General features: G+C 49.1%; 2 protein-coding genes across 3 annotated transcripts in view; both read right to left on the minus strand.

Moving 5' to 3' along the window:
* SELENOI (selenoprotein I) overlaps window positions 1-2,796 on the minus strand; it is a 31,947-nt gene extending 29,151 nt beyond the window's left edge. Inside the window, exon 1 of one of the 2 annotated variants that reach the window (XM_061461246.1) lies at window positions 2,541-2,773. In XM_061461246.1, coding sequence (XP_061317230.1) covers window positions 2,541-2,699 — 159 coding nt within the window. In that variant the 5' untranslated portion in view covers window positions 2,700-2,773. Of the gene's footprint in view, window positions 1-2,540 lie in introns of both variants that reach the window. The other variant, XM_061461247.1, reaches the window with a different exon arrangement.
* Window positions 2,797-6,803: 4,007 nt separating this feature from the next.
* LOC133273140 (interferon-induced very large GTPase 1-like) lies at window positions 6,804-15,764 on the minus strand. Its single transcript, XM_061461182.1, has 2 exons — window positions 15,269-15,764; window positions 6,804-15,179 (listed from the first exon to the last, which is right to left on the minus strand). The coding sequence occupies exon 2, from the start codon at window positions 15,175-15,177 to the stop codon at window positions 7,855-7,857; it is 7,323 nt and encodes a 2,440-aa protein (XP_061317166.1). The 5' UTR covers window positions 15,178-15,179; window positions 15,269-15,764; the 3' UTR covers window positions 6,804-7,854.
* Window positions 15,765-16,737: the final 973 nt, after the last annotated feature.

Consider the following 16,737-nt stretch of genomic DNA (forward strand, 5'->3'; position numbering starts at 1 on the left):
TGCACTCCTGCTCTCAGGACACATGCAGCTTTCTTGGCCTCTGCCCATCCATTCAGCTGTGCCAGGCTTGGAGCGGTAGCTCCACCATGCATCGGAGACCTCCTTACACATTTCAGCCCTATGCCATCCGAAACCAAGGCCAGTAAACACAACACCAGGGCATAACTGGTGCCAGCAAGCAGCCAGTGCTGCCTACACTGTACTTCATGTGCAAGACAGGACCTTTCTCCTCTCCCTGGTCTGCATTCAAGGTCCTGTTCATAGATTTAAGTGCAACAGTGTTTCATCAGAAGCACCTTCATAAAGGCCATGACCTGGGAGCAGGTCTTTGGTGCCTGCTAAACAAATGAAAAGGTTGCTGCACCCTCCCAAGTTCAACTGCTAGCACTATCTGTAGAGGGTGGGGACCCCATTCTCACCACACCGGTACTGAGAAGGAAGGCAGCAACACCACAAACCCCTCTACGCACTGCTGGAAATAGGGTTAACGTGCAAGAGTCTCCCTGTTTAAGCAAAAGCATTGTCTTCGCAGGAGCAAAATTAGTTACTTTGCAAGGCCTGGCTCAAACCCGAGTGTGTTTTACTTAACTTTTTCTAGCACCCACACAAAACTGCCATCTTTCACTGCCTTTCTAAACACAGATTTTACTGACAAATCCCCATACGCTCAGCTTTCCACAAGAAATCTCATGCAACCTGTCACATTGGTCAAACTCGCTCTACCAAGTCCATTTATCTCCACCTCATCAGCAATGAGCCTGCCAAAGGAGATTGTGAGGAAGCCCTGACCACTCCTGCCCCCACAGACTGCTCCAGGAGGAGCTTCAGCTTCACTCCCCAGATGTCTCAGACTTATCCAGGCTTAAAGGACACTCTGTGATTCACCCTGGAAGGATGACTGCAACATGACCCAATGCGATGGATCCTAGAACAAGAACAAAGGAGAAGATGAGGTAAAACCTTTTAGCTTCACTGTTGGTCTGGGAGAAGAAAAAATACAACAAACACCCTCCCCTCCGCATAAACACAATGTTCCCCTGTGTTAAAGATACCATATACTTTGGCCCAAATCAGCCTGTAGGGATTTAAACTGCTATGACAGAGTCCATCAGCACTTACAGAGCCTTCCTTCAAAGACTGCACACATGGCATGCTCAAGCAAAGAGACAGGGATAACATCTGACATGTTTTTGTTGGTCTGACCACACACATAGCAGCCACAGCAAGGAAGCAACATGGTCTCAAGCTAAATATGGGATCCCACACGCACCCACAGTCCCCTCCTCTGCAGCCCCTTTGTGGCAGGGGTGGCCACAGTGCAACCTGGCAAAGGACGGCGTAATGACATGCCACAACTGCCTGCCTCGACCACACTGCTGACGGGCAAGGAAGGGGAGGGAGGACAAGCAAGCTGCCACAGCACCACTCAAAATCACACCCTCACTGTGCCCAGTGATGCCTCTCACTCCTAGGGTCAGATCAGGGAGGGGGGCACACACACTGAATGTGCTCACACCACACTTGGTAACGTCATGTTGTGCTGTACTTGGACATGAAGATGTGTCCCCACTCCAGGAACATGCCTAGGGGAGCACAGCTGGCACGAAGTCACACTGCCACTGCCCCACACTCTGCTGTCCCCACTGCTGGGCACAGACTGTCCTCCCCAGGCGGCAAACAGCCTGGGAGTGCCCACCTGAAGCACAGACCTGCTCACACTGCACTGTGCTGGACGTTGTACCCTGCAGCACTGCACGTGGCATCCTCGTCCCCACTGGGAAACAGGCTGGGGGGTGCCCAGTTTGCACACAGACACCCCTCGGCTCGCTGCAGAGCACATGACAGTCCCCTGTCCCCGCCAGCAAGGAGAGGGTCCCACGTCTCACACTGTCACACCTTCAACACACTGGTCCTTAATGCACCGAGCCCCCCCCAACCGTGAAAGAGCTGGGGGGGGGGGGGGGGGCTAAGGGGAAGAAGCATTTCATCATGCTGCACTGCACTGGGGCCCCCCTACACGGCCCACCCAGGAAAAGGGCATGGGGAGGGATGGGTGGGGGTCCTGCATGGAACCGAGCACCCACCACGCTGCCCCAGACCTCACCGCACCCCACAGTGAGGCAGCGGCTGGGGGGGGGGGGGGGGGACACACGTTTCATACAACCACCCTTTTAATAAACACACACATGCACCCGGGACCCGACCCCATTGCCGCTGGCTCCCCCCACGGAACCAGGCCCCGAGGCTCCCCCTGCACGGGGCCAGGACCTACGGCCGCCCCCGCCTCCCCGCAAGCCACAAGTGCTCACGGCAGCTCCCCTCTCCCCAGCTCCCGTGTCCCACAGCACCCCGAGCCCCACGACACCCCCTCCCATAGCGCCCAGCACCACACACACACCCCGGCACCAGGTGCCACTGCAGCCCCCGCCCAAATGCCGCCATTCCCAGGGGGCCCCGCCTGGACATCCCCTCACAGCGCAGGGCCCCGAGGAGCCCCCAGTCCCACGGCCAGGCCCCCGACACCCGCGCCCCACCCGTACCTTGTACTTGCTGAAGCCGGCCAGCTGCTCTGCGGTCACGTACTCCATGGTGGCCCCCACGCCTGCTCCAGGTGCCAGTACCGGTCCTCCGTTCCACGCCCGCCCTGGCCCTGGCCCTGACCCCCGCCGGCCACCGTAGCCCGCCTCTCGCCGCCGCATCGGCCCACCTGGCGTGGCCGTGACGCCACGGCGCCCCGCCCGCCGCGCGAGGGCGCCGCCTGTAGAGCGGGAGGAGCGTGGCGCTCGGAAGCGGAGCGCGGGCTGAGGGCTGAGATCTGCGGGCTGCTCCCGTAAGCGGCTTCCTGGGAGAAGAAACAAGGACGCGGAGAGGGCCCGCAGGGGTTAGGGAGAGGAGGAGGAGCCAGGCTCGTGGCGGGCTCCTCTCCCGGGGGGCAGCCTGCTTTCCCGCGGGCTGCTCACCCCCGTGTCCGCGGGCCGGGAGGAGGCACGGGGCCTCCAAAGAAACCCTCTTCGGGAAGGGGAAGGGGCAGGGGCGGCCCCCGGTGGCTGAGCATCCGCTGAGGGGAGCAGTGGCATGGTGGCCCGGGCAGTGCGGGGTTTACTGTCGGACTCGATGATCTTAAAGCTCTTTTCCAACCCCAGTGACTCTGAATCTGTAATTTGTTTTCTTTTAAAGAAAGAGAAAAGTGGTTCAAAGGGCCAGGTTGGCCTGGGCTTGGAGCAACATGGTCTAGTGGAAGGTGTCCCAGCCCATGGCAGGGAGGGTTGGAACTGGATGAGCTTTAAGGTCCCTTTTGACCCAAGCCAGTCTGAGATTCTATGGTTCTATGACCTTCCCAATGCAGCTGGGACTTGGGACCATCCCAGACTCTGTACATGCTGAGGCCAGGATCAGCAGAACCCCAGGAGGAGCGTAGGTGGCAGGACTGGGGTGAAGGGAATGTCTGGGTTCCACAGGGAGTCTGGCCGTGTCCCACGAGCTCCAGGGACAGGTGGGACAAGAAATACATGTTTGGGATGCCACAGGGTGGGGGTGGGAGGGGTTACACACAGGGGGAAAGAACAAGAAAAATAGAGCAAGGAAAGGGAGAAAAGAAAGCAAAAGCAAAGGGTGGTGAGGCCCTGCACAGGCTGCCCAGGGAAGCTTTGGCTGCCCCATGCCATGTTCAAGGCCAGGTTGGACGGGGCTTGGAGCAACCTGGTCTAGTGGAAGGTGTCCCTGCCTGTGGCAGGGGTTTGGTACTGGATGAGCTTTAATGTCCCTTCCAACACAAACCATCCCGTGATTCTATGTTGGTACACAAAAATCTCCGCCTCTCCATTTACAGCCCCATCCTGGCCTTCCAGCCTGTCACCCTAGTCCTGTCAGTTGCATTTTCTGGCCCCTGTGACAGACCCCCACCAGTCAGTTCCTGCACAGCTTTCCATTCATATCTCATCATCAGGTCTTTTGCCTCCCCTATCAACTCCTTTTGAGCAAGTCAGTTATCCTGAGAACCTTAGTTACAAACCATGCATCCTTGTGTCCTTGCATTCCTTCCCACAGCGGTGTCCACAGGGAAGGACATGCCAGGTGATCCCTGCAAAGAAGATTCAGGCCAGGGTGGACTGGCAGAGATGCTGACACCCACAGGCCTCCATGTAGAGCGCTGCCTCCCTGTACTGGAGAAGAAGCTGGAGGTTACAGGCACACAGACACCTGAAAGATGAAGACTGCCGAAAGCTTGCAAGCTACACACAGTATGCATGGGAGAACAGAAGCCCTGAAAGAGTGCTTTGGCACACGTGATGTGGCAACATGAACACTGCAACCCCTGGGTACAGCCTGGGCCAAGGCCACTCTCCCAGCCACTCCAGCTTGAAGTTTGCTGGTGAATTCACATGCACAGCCGGTCTGGGCTGTGACCTGTGGTCCTGCTCCACCCACCAGTGCTCAGCCCTTCACTCACCTCATTCACACCAGTGGTTGGTTTTCAGGCCACGCGCCATTCCCACACCAGAAGCTGTAGGATAAAGATCCTCACTCACTCCTGTCATTGCACTGAGACCCCTCTTGCTCCAGCAGCTGACACCAGAGGCATCTACACCCATGTGACTCCAGGAGCTGGAGTCAAATCCACTCACACACACGCAGGTCTCACCACTCGCTTTGTCCTTGCAGCACACGCTCACACTGGTGAGGCTTTTTTCTGTGGAGGCAGTGTTCTCACAGGAGAAAGGATAACTGGTACATAAACTCTGAATAATCCTGAAAGATACAGCAAGGCCATGAGAGGCCCGAAGAAGCTTAAGCAAGCAAGATAAGAAGAAGCTGGAATTCACTGAGTTATGAGAACTGTGGACTGTTGGCAAGCTTTCGAGGTCAAGTTCTCACACCTGTGCTTAACCAATTATATGTTAGTCACTAAGGGTCTTCAAGACATGTATCCAATCATAATATGCCAAATCACTGTAAGTGCATGTAAGAAATAGTATATAAGGAGTTAAGGCTTTGTAAAAAATTTGGCAATCGCTTGATCACATTGATCATCTCTGCGTTGTCCGTGAGTCCCGCATCAACATGTTTCCAAGCCATTGTCTCCATGTCTGTTTTGTCAGGGCTGCATTTTGGGTTTGGTTGCCTTTTTTAACTTTAGTTTCCAACTGACCAGCACCTGCTCTGATAACCTCACTGAAATAACTTCTCGGGCTCCCTTTCATCCATTAGTGTGACTGACCAGGCTTGGCTCCCACCACAGGCTCCTTCACAGAATCCTAAAATCACAAAATGGTTTGGGTTGGAAGGGACCTACAAACCCCTTTAGATGCTGCTGGTAAGAGCACATAGGATAAGAGCCCTTGTCCCTGCCAGCTTCTTAATTGCCAGAGCTAGTTCAAAGGTGCTCTCTAGGGCAGGAGGTCATAGAATCACAGACTCATAGCATGGTTTGGGTAGGAAATGACCTTCAAGCTCATCCAGTTCCAACCCCCTGCCACAGGACATCTTCTTCCACTAGACCAGGTTGCTCCAAGCCCTGTCCAACCTGACCTTGAACACTGCCAGGGATGGGGCAGCCACAGCTTCTCTGGGCAACCTGTGCCAGGGCCTCACCACCCGCGCAGGGAACAATTTCTTTCTAAGATCTCATCTCAATCTCCCTTCTATCAGTTTAAGGCCATTCAACACACCAGCTGTTGGTCAGATTTGTTTAACTGAATGTTCTTGTTTATGGCTTCCTCCCCTTCTTATTATCCCTTGAGACATTAAAGAAGGTCCTTCACCCTGAGGAGCAGACATTCACCATCCACACAGACCTTCGCCCAGTCGCCACCTGCCTTGTCTTCACAGCACAAACACTGAGGTCACACACAACTGCAGCTAACTTGAAAATAAAGGATGCAGAGATCAGTCCAGTCTAACTCAACTAGTTTATTAGCAAAGAGTAAAAGGGATTATAGTGAATAACCGCTTTAGCCAATGTTCCAGGAGGCCTTGTCCTTGGATTTCCAGTGGCCTTGCAGGAGCTGCACAGCAAAAACTGCCAGCCAACTCAGTGGTGCAGTCCTGGCTGGTTACGTGTTCTCCAGATCATGGTTCCATTGCCACCAGCCTGTCCTGACAGCATGAACACTAACGTCACACACTGCTGATGGCTGCTGAGGAAGCTGCAAAGAGACGTAATCCTCCACATTGGTTATACAAAGATTTTCACTCAGCAGCTAAGCAAAGAGAAGAGCGGTTGCTTAGCGGTGGTGTCGTGGTTTTAACCCAGTCAGGTAACTTGTTCACTCACTCCCCCCCTTCTTTCCCTCCCCCTACTCCCGGAGGGACTGAGAGGAGAATCGAAAAGAATGCAACTCCCACGGGTTGAGATAAGAACAGTTTAGTAACTAAGGTATAACACAAATCACTACTGCTACCACCAATAATAATAATGATAAAGGAAATAACAAGGGAAGAGAATACAACATCTCACCACCAGCCGACCGATAACTTGCCCCCCCCAAGCCCAACCAAGCACCGACCCATACCTCCTCCAACCCTGCAGTCTCCCAGCCCTTCCGGCTAACTCCCAGTTACATCCTGGGCATGACGTGCTGTGGTATGGAATACTTCTTTGGTCAGTTTGGGTCAGGTGTCCTGTCTCTGCTTCCTCCCGGCTTCACCTCCTCCCTGGCAGAGCATGAGGCTCACAAAGTCCTTGGCCAAACCAAAACATCGCTGTCAGCTCTGTTCCCAGGCCGAAAGTCAAAACACTGCACTGCACCAGCTACCAAGAAGGAGAAACATGACTGCTACTGCTGAACCCAGGACAGGTGACTAAGAGGTGGAGGAAAGTTCAACAGGCCCAGCCAAGAATGGCTCATCTTGACAAATGAAGTATGCTTAATAAACCACTAACCAAATTAAAACTTAAGTTTTCTAAAATAACTAAAAGTTTTCTAAAACTAACCAGATTAAAACTTAATTAAACCACTACCTAAATACACATGTGGTGTTAACTGCCTTGACAATGTCAGAAACAGAACAGCTACTAACCTGAGTACTAGCTCATTTTATCAATAGGAGGTCGATAAAGGAGTGGTAATACTGAAAAGTAAACCAGCAAAGCTTGCAGCCAATATTGAGCTGCTTTCAGATCCCACAGCCTTTTCTTTAAGCATGACAAGCACTTGCTGCAGGAAAAACTTACTTCTGTCAGTGTCACTTTTATTCTGATAGCAGCTGATAAAATTGGTCCTTTCAAATGCTGCCTTTGCTCTTCACCTGACACTCGGTCTTAACCTTGTTCATGTAATTACTCGCTGCAGGAATGTTTTTCATTTTTGATAGACAAAGCAGAGGTTAATTTCTGTGGTGAAAAAGGAAGAGGATTCTGAATATCATGAAGCAAGGGGATTTCTGAGGCAGGAGTAGCACGCCTTATTTCACCCAACTTTGTCAGCAAAATTAGGTATCATGCATGTAGCTTGAGGCTGCATATGTATTTTATATATTGTATATTGTAACAATAGTTTGTGGAATTACTTATACTATGCTCTTCTAAAATGCAAAGCGGTTGCAGTTCTTCCTACATATTACAGAATCTTAGAAAGGTTTGGGTAGGAAAGGACCATAAGATCATCTAGTTTCAACCCCTTGCCATGGGCAGGGATGCATCACAGTAGACCATGTCCTCCAAGGCTCTGTCGAACCTGGTCTTGAACACTCCCAGGGGTGGACCATTTACCATTTCTTTGGTCAACATGTTCCAATGCCTCACTGCCTTCACAGTAAAGAACTTCTTCCTTATATCCAGCCTGAACTTCCCCTGTGTAAGTTTGAATCCAATGCGCCTTGTCCTATCACTACAGTCTGTGATGTCAACCTGGCCTAAAGCTTGTTCAGTTCATCAAGCACTTCCTGCTTTGTAATTCTCTGCCATGAGGCAGGGATTTCTCCTTTGCCATGAAATTTCCCATTGTGCAAGTTTTCAAGCTCTGTCCTGAAATGACACACAAACCATTTCCAGTACGCTTGCGTTGATGTATCAGGAAGAATTAGCCAATTGGAATAAGGAGGTCCTGCATCACGGTATTTCTTGTAGGGGATCCATGTGTTTTCACCAATCCTGAATGAATTGTTACTCACAATACTACTAGAACAAATATCAATGACCAGATTGTCTGTTTTATACCAGCTGTAACCTGCCAAAACTTGAGGACGATGGAAGACAAGCTGATGGTCTCCATCGTGATGTGGCATAGTGTTTGTGCAAACAGCCCCGCAAAAAGGACACTTATTCCAGCATCCTGAAAATTGCTCAGCCAAGATTGCGTGAGGCTGCTTTTCAAATATGCTCATATCAGAATGAGGAAACTCTTCCTTGAGACTGTCCTTCATGGAAGCCAATGCTTCTGTCATGGCATTTTTCAGGAAGTCTATGTCATTTATCTCCTGACGCTCAATGCTCCTCAGGTTGCTTCTGGGCAAGATTAGCACTTCTCTAAGTGCCGTGCAAAATTCATCCAGCCAAAGAGAGATTTTGTCATTTCTGTCTCTTCTGTCTTTGACAATCTTGGTTGATTGAAAAACAGCTGACAGAATGCTTCCATAGAGGTGAGTAAGGCAGTCATCTAAAAACTTCTCCAGCCTCCTGTTCTTATCTAAACAGTACATCTCAACACGTCTCTCAATGTAACTCTTCATAAAGTCTCCTGAGAAATTAAGATACTCCTGGAAATACTCAAAATTTTCTTTTTCTGCCAGGTATTTCAGTATGCAAACTTCCAGAGAGGATCTATTGCCACTGAAATCTGGCATCTTAGACCTGATGTCTTGAGCTATGGTAAGAGCTGTCCTCTCATAGATTGCCTGGCGAAGAGCCGAGGCAATCTTGTCACACAGGAAAACAGCAAACGCTGTGATAGAAGTGGCCCCTTGCCAAGACATCTGGAAATATTTGAAGAAATCTTCTCTCTTGTTCACCAGGTAGGTGCATGGATCATTTGCTTTTCTAAATGTTTCCTGCATGCTTTTAAATCTTTTTGCTGCCATTCTGCACAGATACAGAGATAAATCTATTGCATAATCTGTATTAAAACTGTATTTTGCATCTCTGGGGACAGAGCTCATACCCTTCTGTACTTCATTTAGTATTTCATGAATAAAACTTTGACTATAATCCCTTTTCTCCTGTTCCTTCTTATCAATGTTCTTTGTCACACACCTTATGATGTTATCTGTAATGTGTTCTATGTTGCTTATATCAGCATGATCAAAATTCCGAGCAAAGTTAAACCAACGTTTTTTCTTAGCGATGTGTTTTTCAAGGTTAACAGAAAATGCTTTGGTTTGGGGAAATTTCCTTATCCGCGCTAGTAAGTTAGGTTCCTTAAAGTGATCTAGAAGGACTTCTTCTATTTCCCTATCGATATCAACCTGTATCAGAGGGGGTGCAGCAGAGAATACAGCAACCCACGTATTCCAGAGACGATCAAAGTTGTCTCTGAGTTCACTTTCAGTTAATCTCTGGCCTTTTAGAGACAGAGCCATCTCCCTACTCTTTTCCAAGAGCTCACTTTCATATTCTGACTTCTTTTCATCCAGTTTACACTGGTTCTTCTTTAGTTCAATCAGATGCTCACACTTCTTTCTAGTTTCACGAAGGAGAGATTCCTTTAGTTCATTCAGCTTCAGTTCTGTGATGACTCTCCACTGGGCCAGTATCTCATGGTCTTTCTCCTCAGTGAAATACTTTTCCATCTCTTTCATGATGTCATCACTTGTCTTTTGCACTACATTTTCAAGGCTTTCTCTGGGGACCTCCTGCATGTCCCCATTCCGAATTTGATTGTCCAGTTTCATTTGCAAGTCTAAGACGTGACTCCTCATCCGCCAGCTCCACTGGCCAAATGCAGTTTCCAGCTTCTTGTACGCAGCAATCTCCACTGAGTTCTTGAAGCTGAAAATGAAGTTTTCATTCAGCAAAGCATTCCAGAGATCACTAATACGAACTTTCAAGCTTGAGAGCCTCAAAATACTGCCCGGTGGTCTTTTCTTGGCAGCTTGGAGAATTTTGCTCTTTAATTCCTGGACGTTCTGGCTGTAGGTGGGGTTGGGTGGTGCCATTGGGGGGTTTCCTTCCCACAGGTGAGAAAAGTAATGAATATGGGTGTTCACATCGAAGTAAATGACGTCACTGAAGCAGTAGGCATCACAGAATTCTTGCTGGGCAGCTATCACAGTCATTTCATCCAGCTTTTCCTGGAGGCGCCTTCTTCCTTCCATGTTTTGTTCTTTGGCAGTTATTTCTCCCACGTTTTGGTGTACAAACAGGCAGCTTGAGGAAAGTTTTACTTGCTTCATCCTCAGAAAAGCCTGGACGGCAATCTGGAGGACATCTTGCATTTCTGACGGATTTTCTCCAAAGATGTTGATCAGAGTCATGTTGCCAATGCCAATGACAAAGGTGGCCAGCTCATTGTCATGGTTAAGGGACTGTTTATTGGCCATCTCTATGGCACGAAGTCCCTCTGTGTCAACAACTAGCATGTAACTGAAGCCCAGATCTCGTTGCAGCTTCTCATCTACTTTAATTAGCTGCATAAACGCTCCCCGGGTGCATCGCCCTGCACTGACATTAAACTGAAGACCAAACATGGCATTCAGCAGGGTTGACTTCCCTGTGCTCTGGATGCCAAGCACTGAGAGAACAAATACTTCTTTGTCCCCTAGCTTATTAATTAATCTGTCAAAGATTGCATTGACCCATCGTAATGGTATGTAAGAAGCATCACCATCCATCAGCTCGACAGGATACCCTGAAACCATCAGATCAGCTGCAATTTCAGGTAGTTTGACAAAATGTTCATCCTTTGAGTTCATCGATTCCAGAGCTTCATAAATCTGCCCTACCTCTCTCAAAATATGCTCAAGGCCAATGGACGAATAGTTGATTTCATTGGAGATGTCATCTATATTCTTCAGCAACTGAGGTTTCAGATATGTTTTGTCATTGCTTTTCGTTATTGCCATGATTTGAGACCATAACAGGTGATATTCTTTCTTCAGTTTGTCAAGGTGGTTGGAAGACAGATCATCCATGAAAACCTTCATCCAGTGCAGAAAGTATTTCTTGGTATCTGCTGGCTGTGACTGGAGAAAGCCAAGGACTGATTTCATCAGCTGATTGAGAGGGAATGCTTGTTCTAGTTGTTTTCTTCTTATTGCTGACTTCTCCAATTCAGTTTGGCTCCGATGATGCTCTATGCTCTGGTTCCTCTTTTCCTGCAAGCGAGTGAGTTCTTTGTCCTTTTTGCACCACATGTACCACAGTTTTCCTTGAAGAGGCAGCAGCTTGGATTTGATCTCAAACAACTTCTCTTCCTTCAGAAGCTTCACCAATGCCTTTGCCTTTTCTTTGGCTGTTACACATGCATCTGTATCTTCATCGACTAAGAATCCATGCTTGTGAGCTTTGTCCAGGCAGGAATCGAGGCTGAAAAGTGTGTTAGACCCTTCCACAAGTTCTCCAATGGTTTTTTTCAGCTCGCCCATTAATTCTGCTTCGTTTCTGTTCTTGATACCTATTCTTCTGTTTTGGCTAGATCGGCCAGTGGCAATGCTCTCTTTTTCAGTGAAAAGACAAACCAAAGGCGTCTGGGACTGCCACAGGTCACGTAAAATTTTCATCCCTTTCTTGTCACTCTGATCAGACTCGGCTACAAGAACCACGTTCACAGCTGATATCTCCTGTAGAAACCGTAGCTGTTCTTCGTGGTCCCTTGCATCTCCGTGCAGGTTACAGAAAGCAACACAACAGTCAAAGCTGTCATCATCACTGCCCCGGGGACAGTACCAGGAGATCTCCACAACACCTTTCATCAGCACACAGTCTTTGGTGCTGCCTTTGCAATGCCGGTGGAAAAAAGTGTCATGTTTTTGTTTGCTCAGCAGAGCATTCAGGATCTGAGACTTGGAAGAGGAAGGAGAACTGCCAATCCGTATGAAGGACACGATGGGTGTCTCTGCTTGATAAATGAATTTGTTTTTGTAACTGTTAGTTCTGGCCTGCTTTCCTGGCTTCTCAGCCTCTTTCCAGCTCTTCTTTATCTGGCTGAGGGACCAGAGGGGAAACTCTATCTTTGAAGTGCACGGGTTTGGTACCAGGAGAGGTAGTGCAAATTGGCAGAAAGCAAGCTTTGTTGAAATGTACTGTCTCATGAAATCATCAGCGCAATGAAAAATTGCCATCTGGAGGTCCATGGGGTGCACACAACTGTCTTTGGTTGCAGATTCAGGGGCTTCTTCCTCCAAATCAGTGAAAAAGTCATCAAAGGAATCCATGGGTTCATGCTCTTGCTCTGTGGGTTTTGGCATAGGTGCAAGTCGTGGGTTGCTCTCATCCCTGCAAGTCAGGTACCTCACCCGATAATCCACAGTTAATAGCTTTTGCAGGAAGTAAAATGGTAATTCATTGTCGTTGCTAGGGTGGCTGTCATGTAAAGATTTCTTGTATATGATGTGGAAGTCTTCTGTCCCCATCTTCCTTGGATAGTAACTTTCCAGTCCAAGGCGCTTAAGTAAGTGGAGGAATTCTTGATTTGTAGTGGCTTGATTTGCTTCAGTTTCACTGCTCTCTGATTTGGATTTGGACTGACTGGAAGGCTCTGTCCTTTGAAAAGTGTCTTCCATGTCTTTGATTATACTGTGTTTCTTCAGATCGTCACATGTGTCCTCCAAGCGCCCACTGATGAGGGAATCCAAGTCCTTTTCCAGCATCTCCCAGTCTTGGAGTGCACGGTGCTTTTCAAAGAGAGTTTTTACCTCTGTGGACCATAAGTTTTTCATTTGATCTTCCATGAAAGTTAAACGCTCATTCTTCTGCTCAGGTGACACCTCTTTATATTCAGGTGTTACCTTTAGACCTGTCAGCACCAGGAAAGCCTGAGCTCTGTAAACATCTTGTTCCTTCAGACTCAGATACTCCTTATGTCCCTCTTGCATTTCATTTATCATGAAGTTAATTTCTGGACATCCAAGGAGGTACTGAAAATTGTTCCCTTCCATCTGGTATCCTGTGCTGGTCATAATTAGAAGTACTAACAGTTCTATGTCTTTCTGTGCCCTTCCCCGGAGAACCTGGAGTAAGGAATGAACAGTTGAGCTTATAGTCAAGGTGGCTTTTACCTTTGCTTCATGAATGGCAGATGCTGCAGTTTCTGGTGCATAGGTGACTTCCTGGATGTACTCCTTCATTTGCAGCAGTGTCTCGGTGAGATCTTCAAGCTCAGAAACACTGAGAGTTTCAGGAAGCATGGGCTTCCTATCAAAGATCCATTGCATAATGAAGGAAGACCTGGGGAAGTCCTTGACAGAATAGACATAAGGATCCAGGAGGCACTTCAATAGAGACTTGATACACATGGTGTTTATTGGAGGTGACTTCCTGAAAAACATAACAGTATTCACAAGGAACTCCTGCAGTCCTTTGTCTGACAGGCATATGTTGATCCAGACATTATGGGTTTTGGTTTTTTCATACAGATTCTGTTTGAATGTTAGCAGCGTGGACAGTTTCTCTTCATCTACTGTCACCTCCCAGGCCTTCACACACTCCATGAAAGCTCTGGCCTCTTCCACTGCACTGACCAGTTCCTCTCCAAACATGATGCTGACACTGTGATTCGTTAATGCTTCGTATGCAGCCCTGAGGCTGCTGCTCATTTGATAGCTGGACTTAAAATCACTTCTGTGATTGGACAGGATTATATCCCACACTGGGATCAATTGAAAGCCTCGGTCAATAACACACCAGGTCGTGTTATTAGTTACAAGCCCCAATTTCCACTGAGGAAGAAAATTTGTCTCTGGTGGGCCCCCTGTGTTGGTCACGTCATGCTGAACTCCTGTGTGGGCTCTCCTTCCAGCTCTTCCCCGAGAAGTAGCATGTGAGCTGTATTTTGTACCTTCCACATCCACTCCCATGCTGATACCGAAGCTGCTGTAGGTGGCACTTACATAGCCATTCAGTGATTCAGATACTTGTTGCTTCATCTCTTCCCGCTGCTCAGCTCTGAATCCTGCTACAGATGCCTTCCATCGGAATATCCCCCCAAAGTGGAGGGGACCCTGGTTTACGTGGGACCCAAAAGTGCTGAAGAAGCTCTTACACCTGCTTTTCAGCATGTTGGACCTGTCTTCTTCTGGAACACTGCTCAAAAGACGCTCGATGTCTTTCAGCTCCTGCAGGGCCACATCTGTTAGGCAAAGCTGATGCTTTTGGAAGTAGCAGGAGGCCAGAGGGATGTAGTGGTACTTGGTGGTGCAAATGTAGCTCTGCTCAGAGTGGGACTGGTGGGTCTCCTCCGACTGAGAAGAGCTGCTGTAATCTATGTCAGTGCCAACATTAAACCCCCAGAACCCAGCTTTGGCAGAAATGGTGATGCTGAACCCCAGCCTCTCCATGGACTTGGTGAAAGCAGCTTCTGCTGCAGAGGAGGAGAACTCCTTCCTCTCAAACAGAGACCCTTGCTCTGGACCAGCAAGCCTGAATCCATCCGGAACTTGGATGAGCTGGTCTCGCTTTGCCAGCACATCCTCAAAGCTGCTGGTTTTGTAGATGCCCTGCAGGGCCAGTCCCCCTGACGCCCGCCTCAGGACCTCCATGTCAGAGACAATTTCAGCCTTGCTCACTATCAACTCCTGCTGCTCCAGCTGCTTCTGGATGTTCTCCAGCAAACCCACCGGTGACTTCTCTGGTGGTGGCCAGTACTCTTTGGGAATCTCAATGGCTTGCCACAGAGCCTCCTCTTTTGCTTTTATAGCATCCTTGCTGTGGCTGTGGCTGTTGTGCATTTCTTTCAGCTCCTTCACGAGTAGCTTGGCTGCTTCTTGTCTCTGCTTTGCTGTCTCCAAGTGCTTCTTCTGCACCTCCTCAAAAGTCTTTTCTGCATCTTCTTTGTTGACTGCTACTCCCAGGAGCTTTTGGAGAGCCTTTTTTTCCCAGGGGTGCTTTACTTTAGGCTCCAGCTTAAGGTAGTCTTCATATTGCATATGTTTCAGGGCTTCCTTGGACTTGACTCCCAGTATTTCTGACAGTTGGGGAAGCCATCGTTTATCATCCAGTCCTTCTTTCTCACATGCTTCTGCCAGTAGTTTTTTTGCAAGATTTGCCTTTTCATCATCCTTTAGTATGTCCTCCTGTGAGGCCATGGCTGTGGAAGAATAAAACAGTCTCTTTGTAAGGTGTGTTGTCAGAGGCCCCAGCCTCCTATAAGAGGGTATAGGATCTGATTCATCTCACCTCAAGCAGATATTCTCTTTGGTCAGACACTTGACTTTGCAGAGGACACAGAGAGCCAAGCTCCCCAGCTCAGCTGAGACAGCACACCATCACACAGCAGGCCTGCTAGGCAAGGCTGGGGTTTAAGAAGAAGATGGGAACTACCTCAAGAATTCAGGAGGAAAAACACTGGGAAGGAAAGACCTAAAATCCTAAAGGAGAAAAACCAGAGTCAAGAGATGGCAACCCATCAATGCAGAGGACTCATTCGAGGAAGCAGTGGAGGCATCCCCCTTCGCCTGTAATGACAGCCCAGCCAGCAAAGACACATCAGGGCCTTTTTGGGGTGGTGACCACACTGGGGTTTCAACTGGGACATAAATCAACATACCCATTGTGTACATTAGCCCAGGGACAGTTTGCAAAGTATCTCCTGCTTTAAGAGGCTCTTCTGCATACAGCACAAGGTGGCTCAGGATAGGACTCTAAAGCCTGTACACCATAACGACATCACAGCAAGGAAAACCAAGCCTATCCATGATTCATGTAATCATGGAATGGTTTGGGTAGGAAAGGACCTCAAAGCTCATCCAGTTCCAACCCCTGCCATGGGCAGGGACACCTTCCACTAGACCAGGTTACTCCAAGCCCCGTCCAACCTGGCCTTGAACACTGCCAGGGATGGGGCAGCCACAGCTTCTCTGGGCAACCTGTGCCAGGGCCTCACCACCCTCACAGGGAAGAACTTCTGCCTCAGATCTCATCTCAATCTCCCCTCTGTCAGGTTAAAGCCATTCCCCCTTGTCCTGTCCCTACAGGCCCTTGTCAAAAGCCCCTCTCCAGATTTCTTGTCAGCCTCTTCAGCTACTGGAAGGCTGCTATAAAATCTCCCCGGAGCCTTCTCTTCTCCAGGCTGAACAAGCCCAGATCTCTCAGCCTGTCTCCATAGCAGAGGTGCTCCAGCCCCTGGAGCATCTTCGTGGCCTCCTCTGGACTCACTCCAACAGCTCCGTGTCCTTCTTATGCTGGAGCCCTAGAGCTGGTTGCAGGACTGCAGGGGGGGGTCTCACCAGAGCAGAGGAGAATCCCCTCCCTCGACCTGCTGGTCACACTGCTGGTGATGCAGCCCAGGACACGGTTGGTTTCTGGGCTCAAACGCACACTGCTGGGTCATGGGGAGCTTCTTATTGACCAACACCCCCAAGTCCTTCTCCTCAGGGCTGCTCTCAATCCAGTCTCTGCCCAGCCTGTGTTTGTGCCTAGGATTGTCCCAGCCCAGGTACAGGACTCACTCCTGATTTCTGGAGAGGAGAATCACAGCATCATAGGATCAACTAGGTTGGAAAATATCTTTAAGATCATCAAGTCCAACCATTACCCCCAGACTGCCAAGACCACCACTAAAGCATATCGCTGAGGGCTCCATCTACACGTTTTTTGGACACGTTCTTTGATTTTTTTTTTTGCTGAGTGACGGTGATTCCACCATT

Source organism: Pezoporus flaviventris, unplaced genomic scaffold, assembly GCF_033815535.1.
Source record: "Pezoporus flaviventris isolate CSIRO_AGI_PZ_B2104156 unplaced genomic scaffold, CSIRO_AGI_Pfla_v1 ptg000031l, whole genome shotgun sequence".
Lineage (NCBI taxonomy): Eukaryota > Metazoa > Chordata > Aves > Psittaciformes > Psittacidae > Pezoporus > Pezoporus flaviventris.

What these genes read in the sequence shown, in the direction of transcription:
- LOC133273140 (XM_061461182.1), bottom strand. Translation starts at nt 15,177, where the DNA reads ATGGCCTCACAGGAGGACATACTAAAGGATGATGAAAAGGCAAATCTT.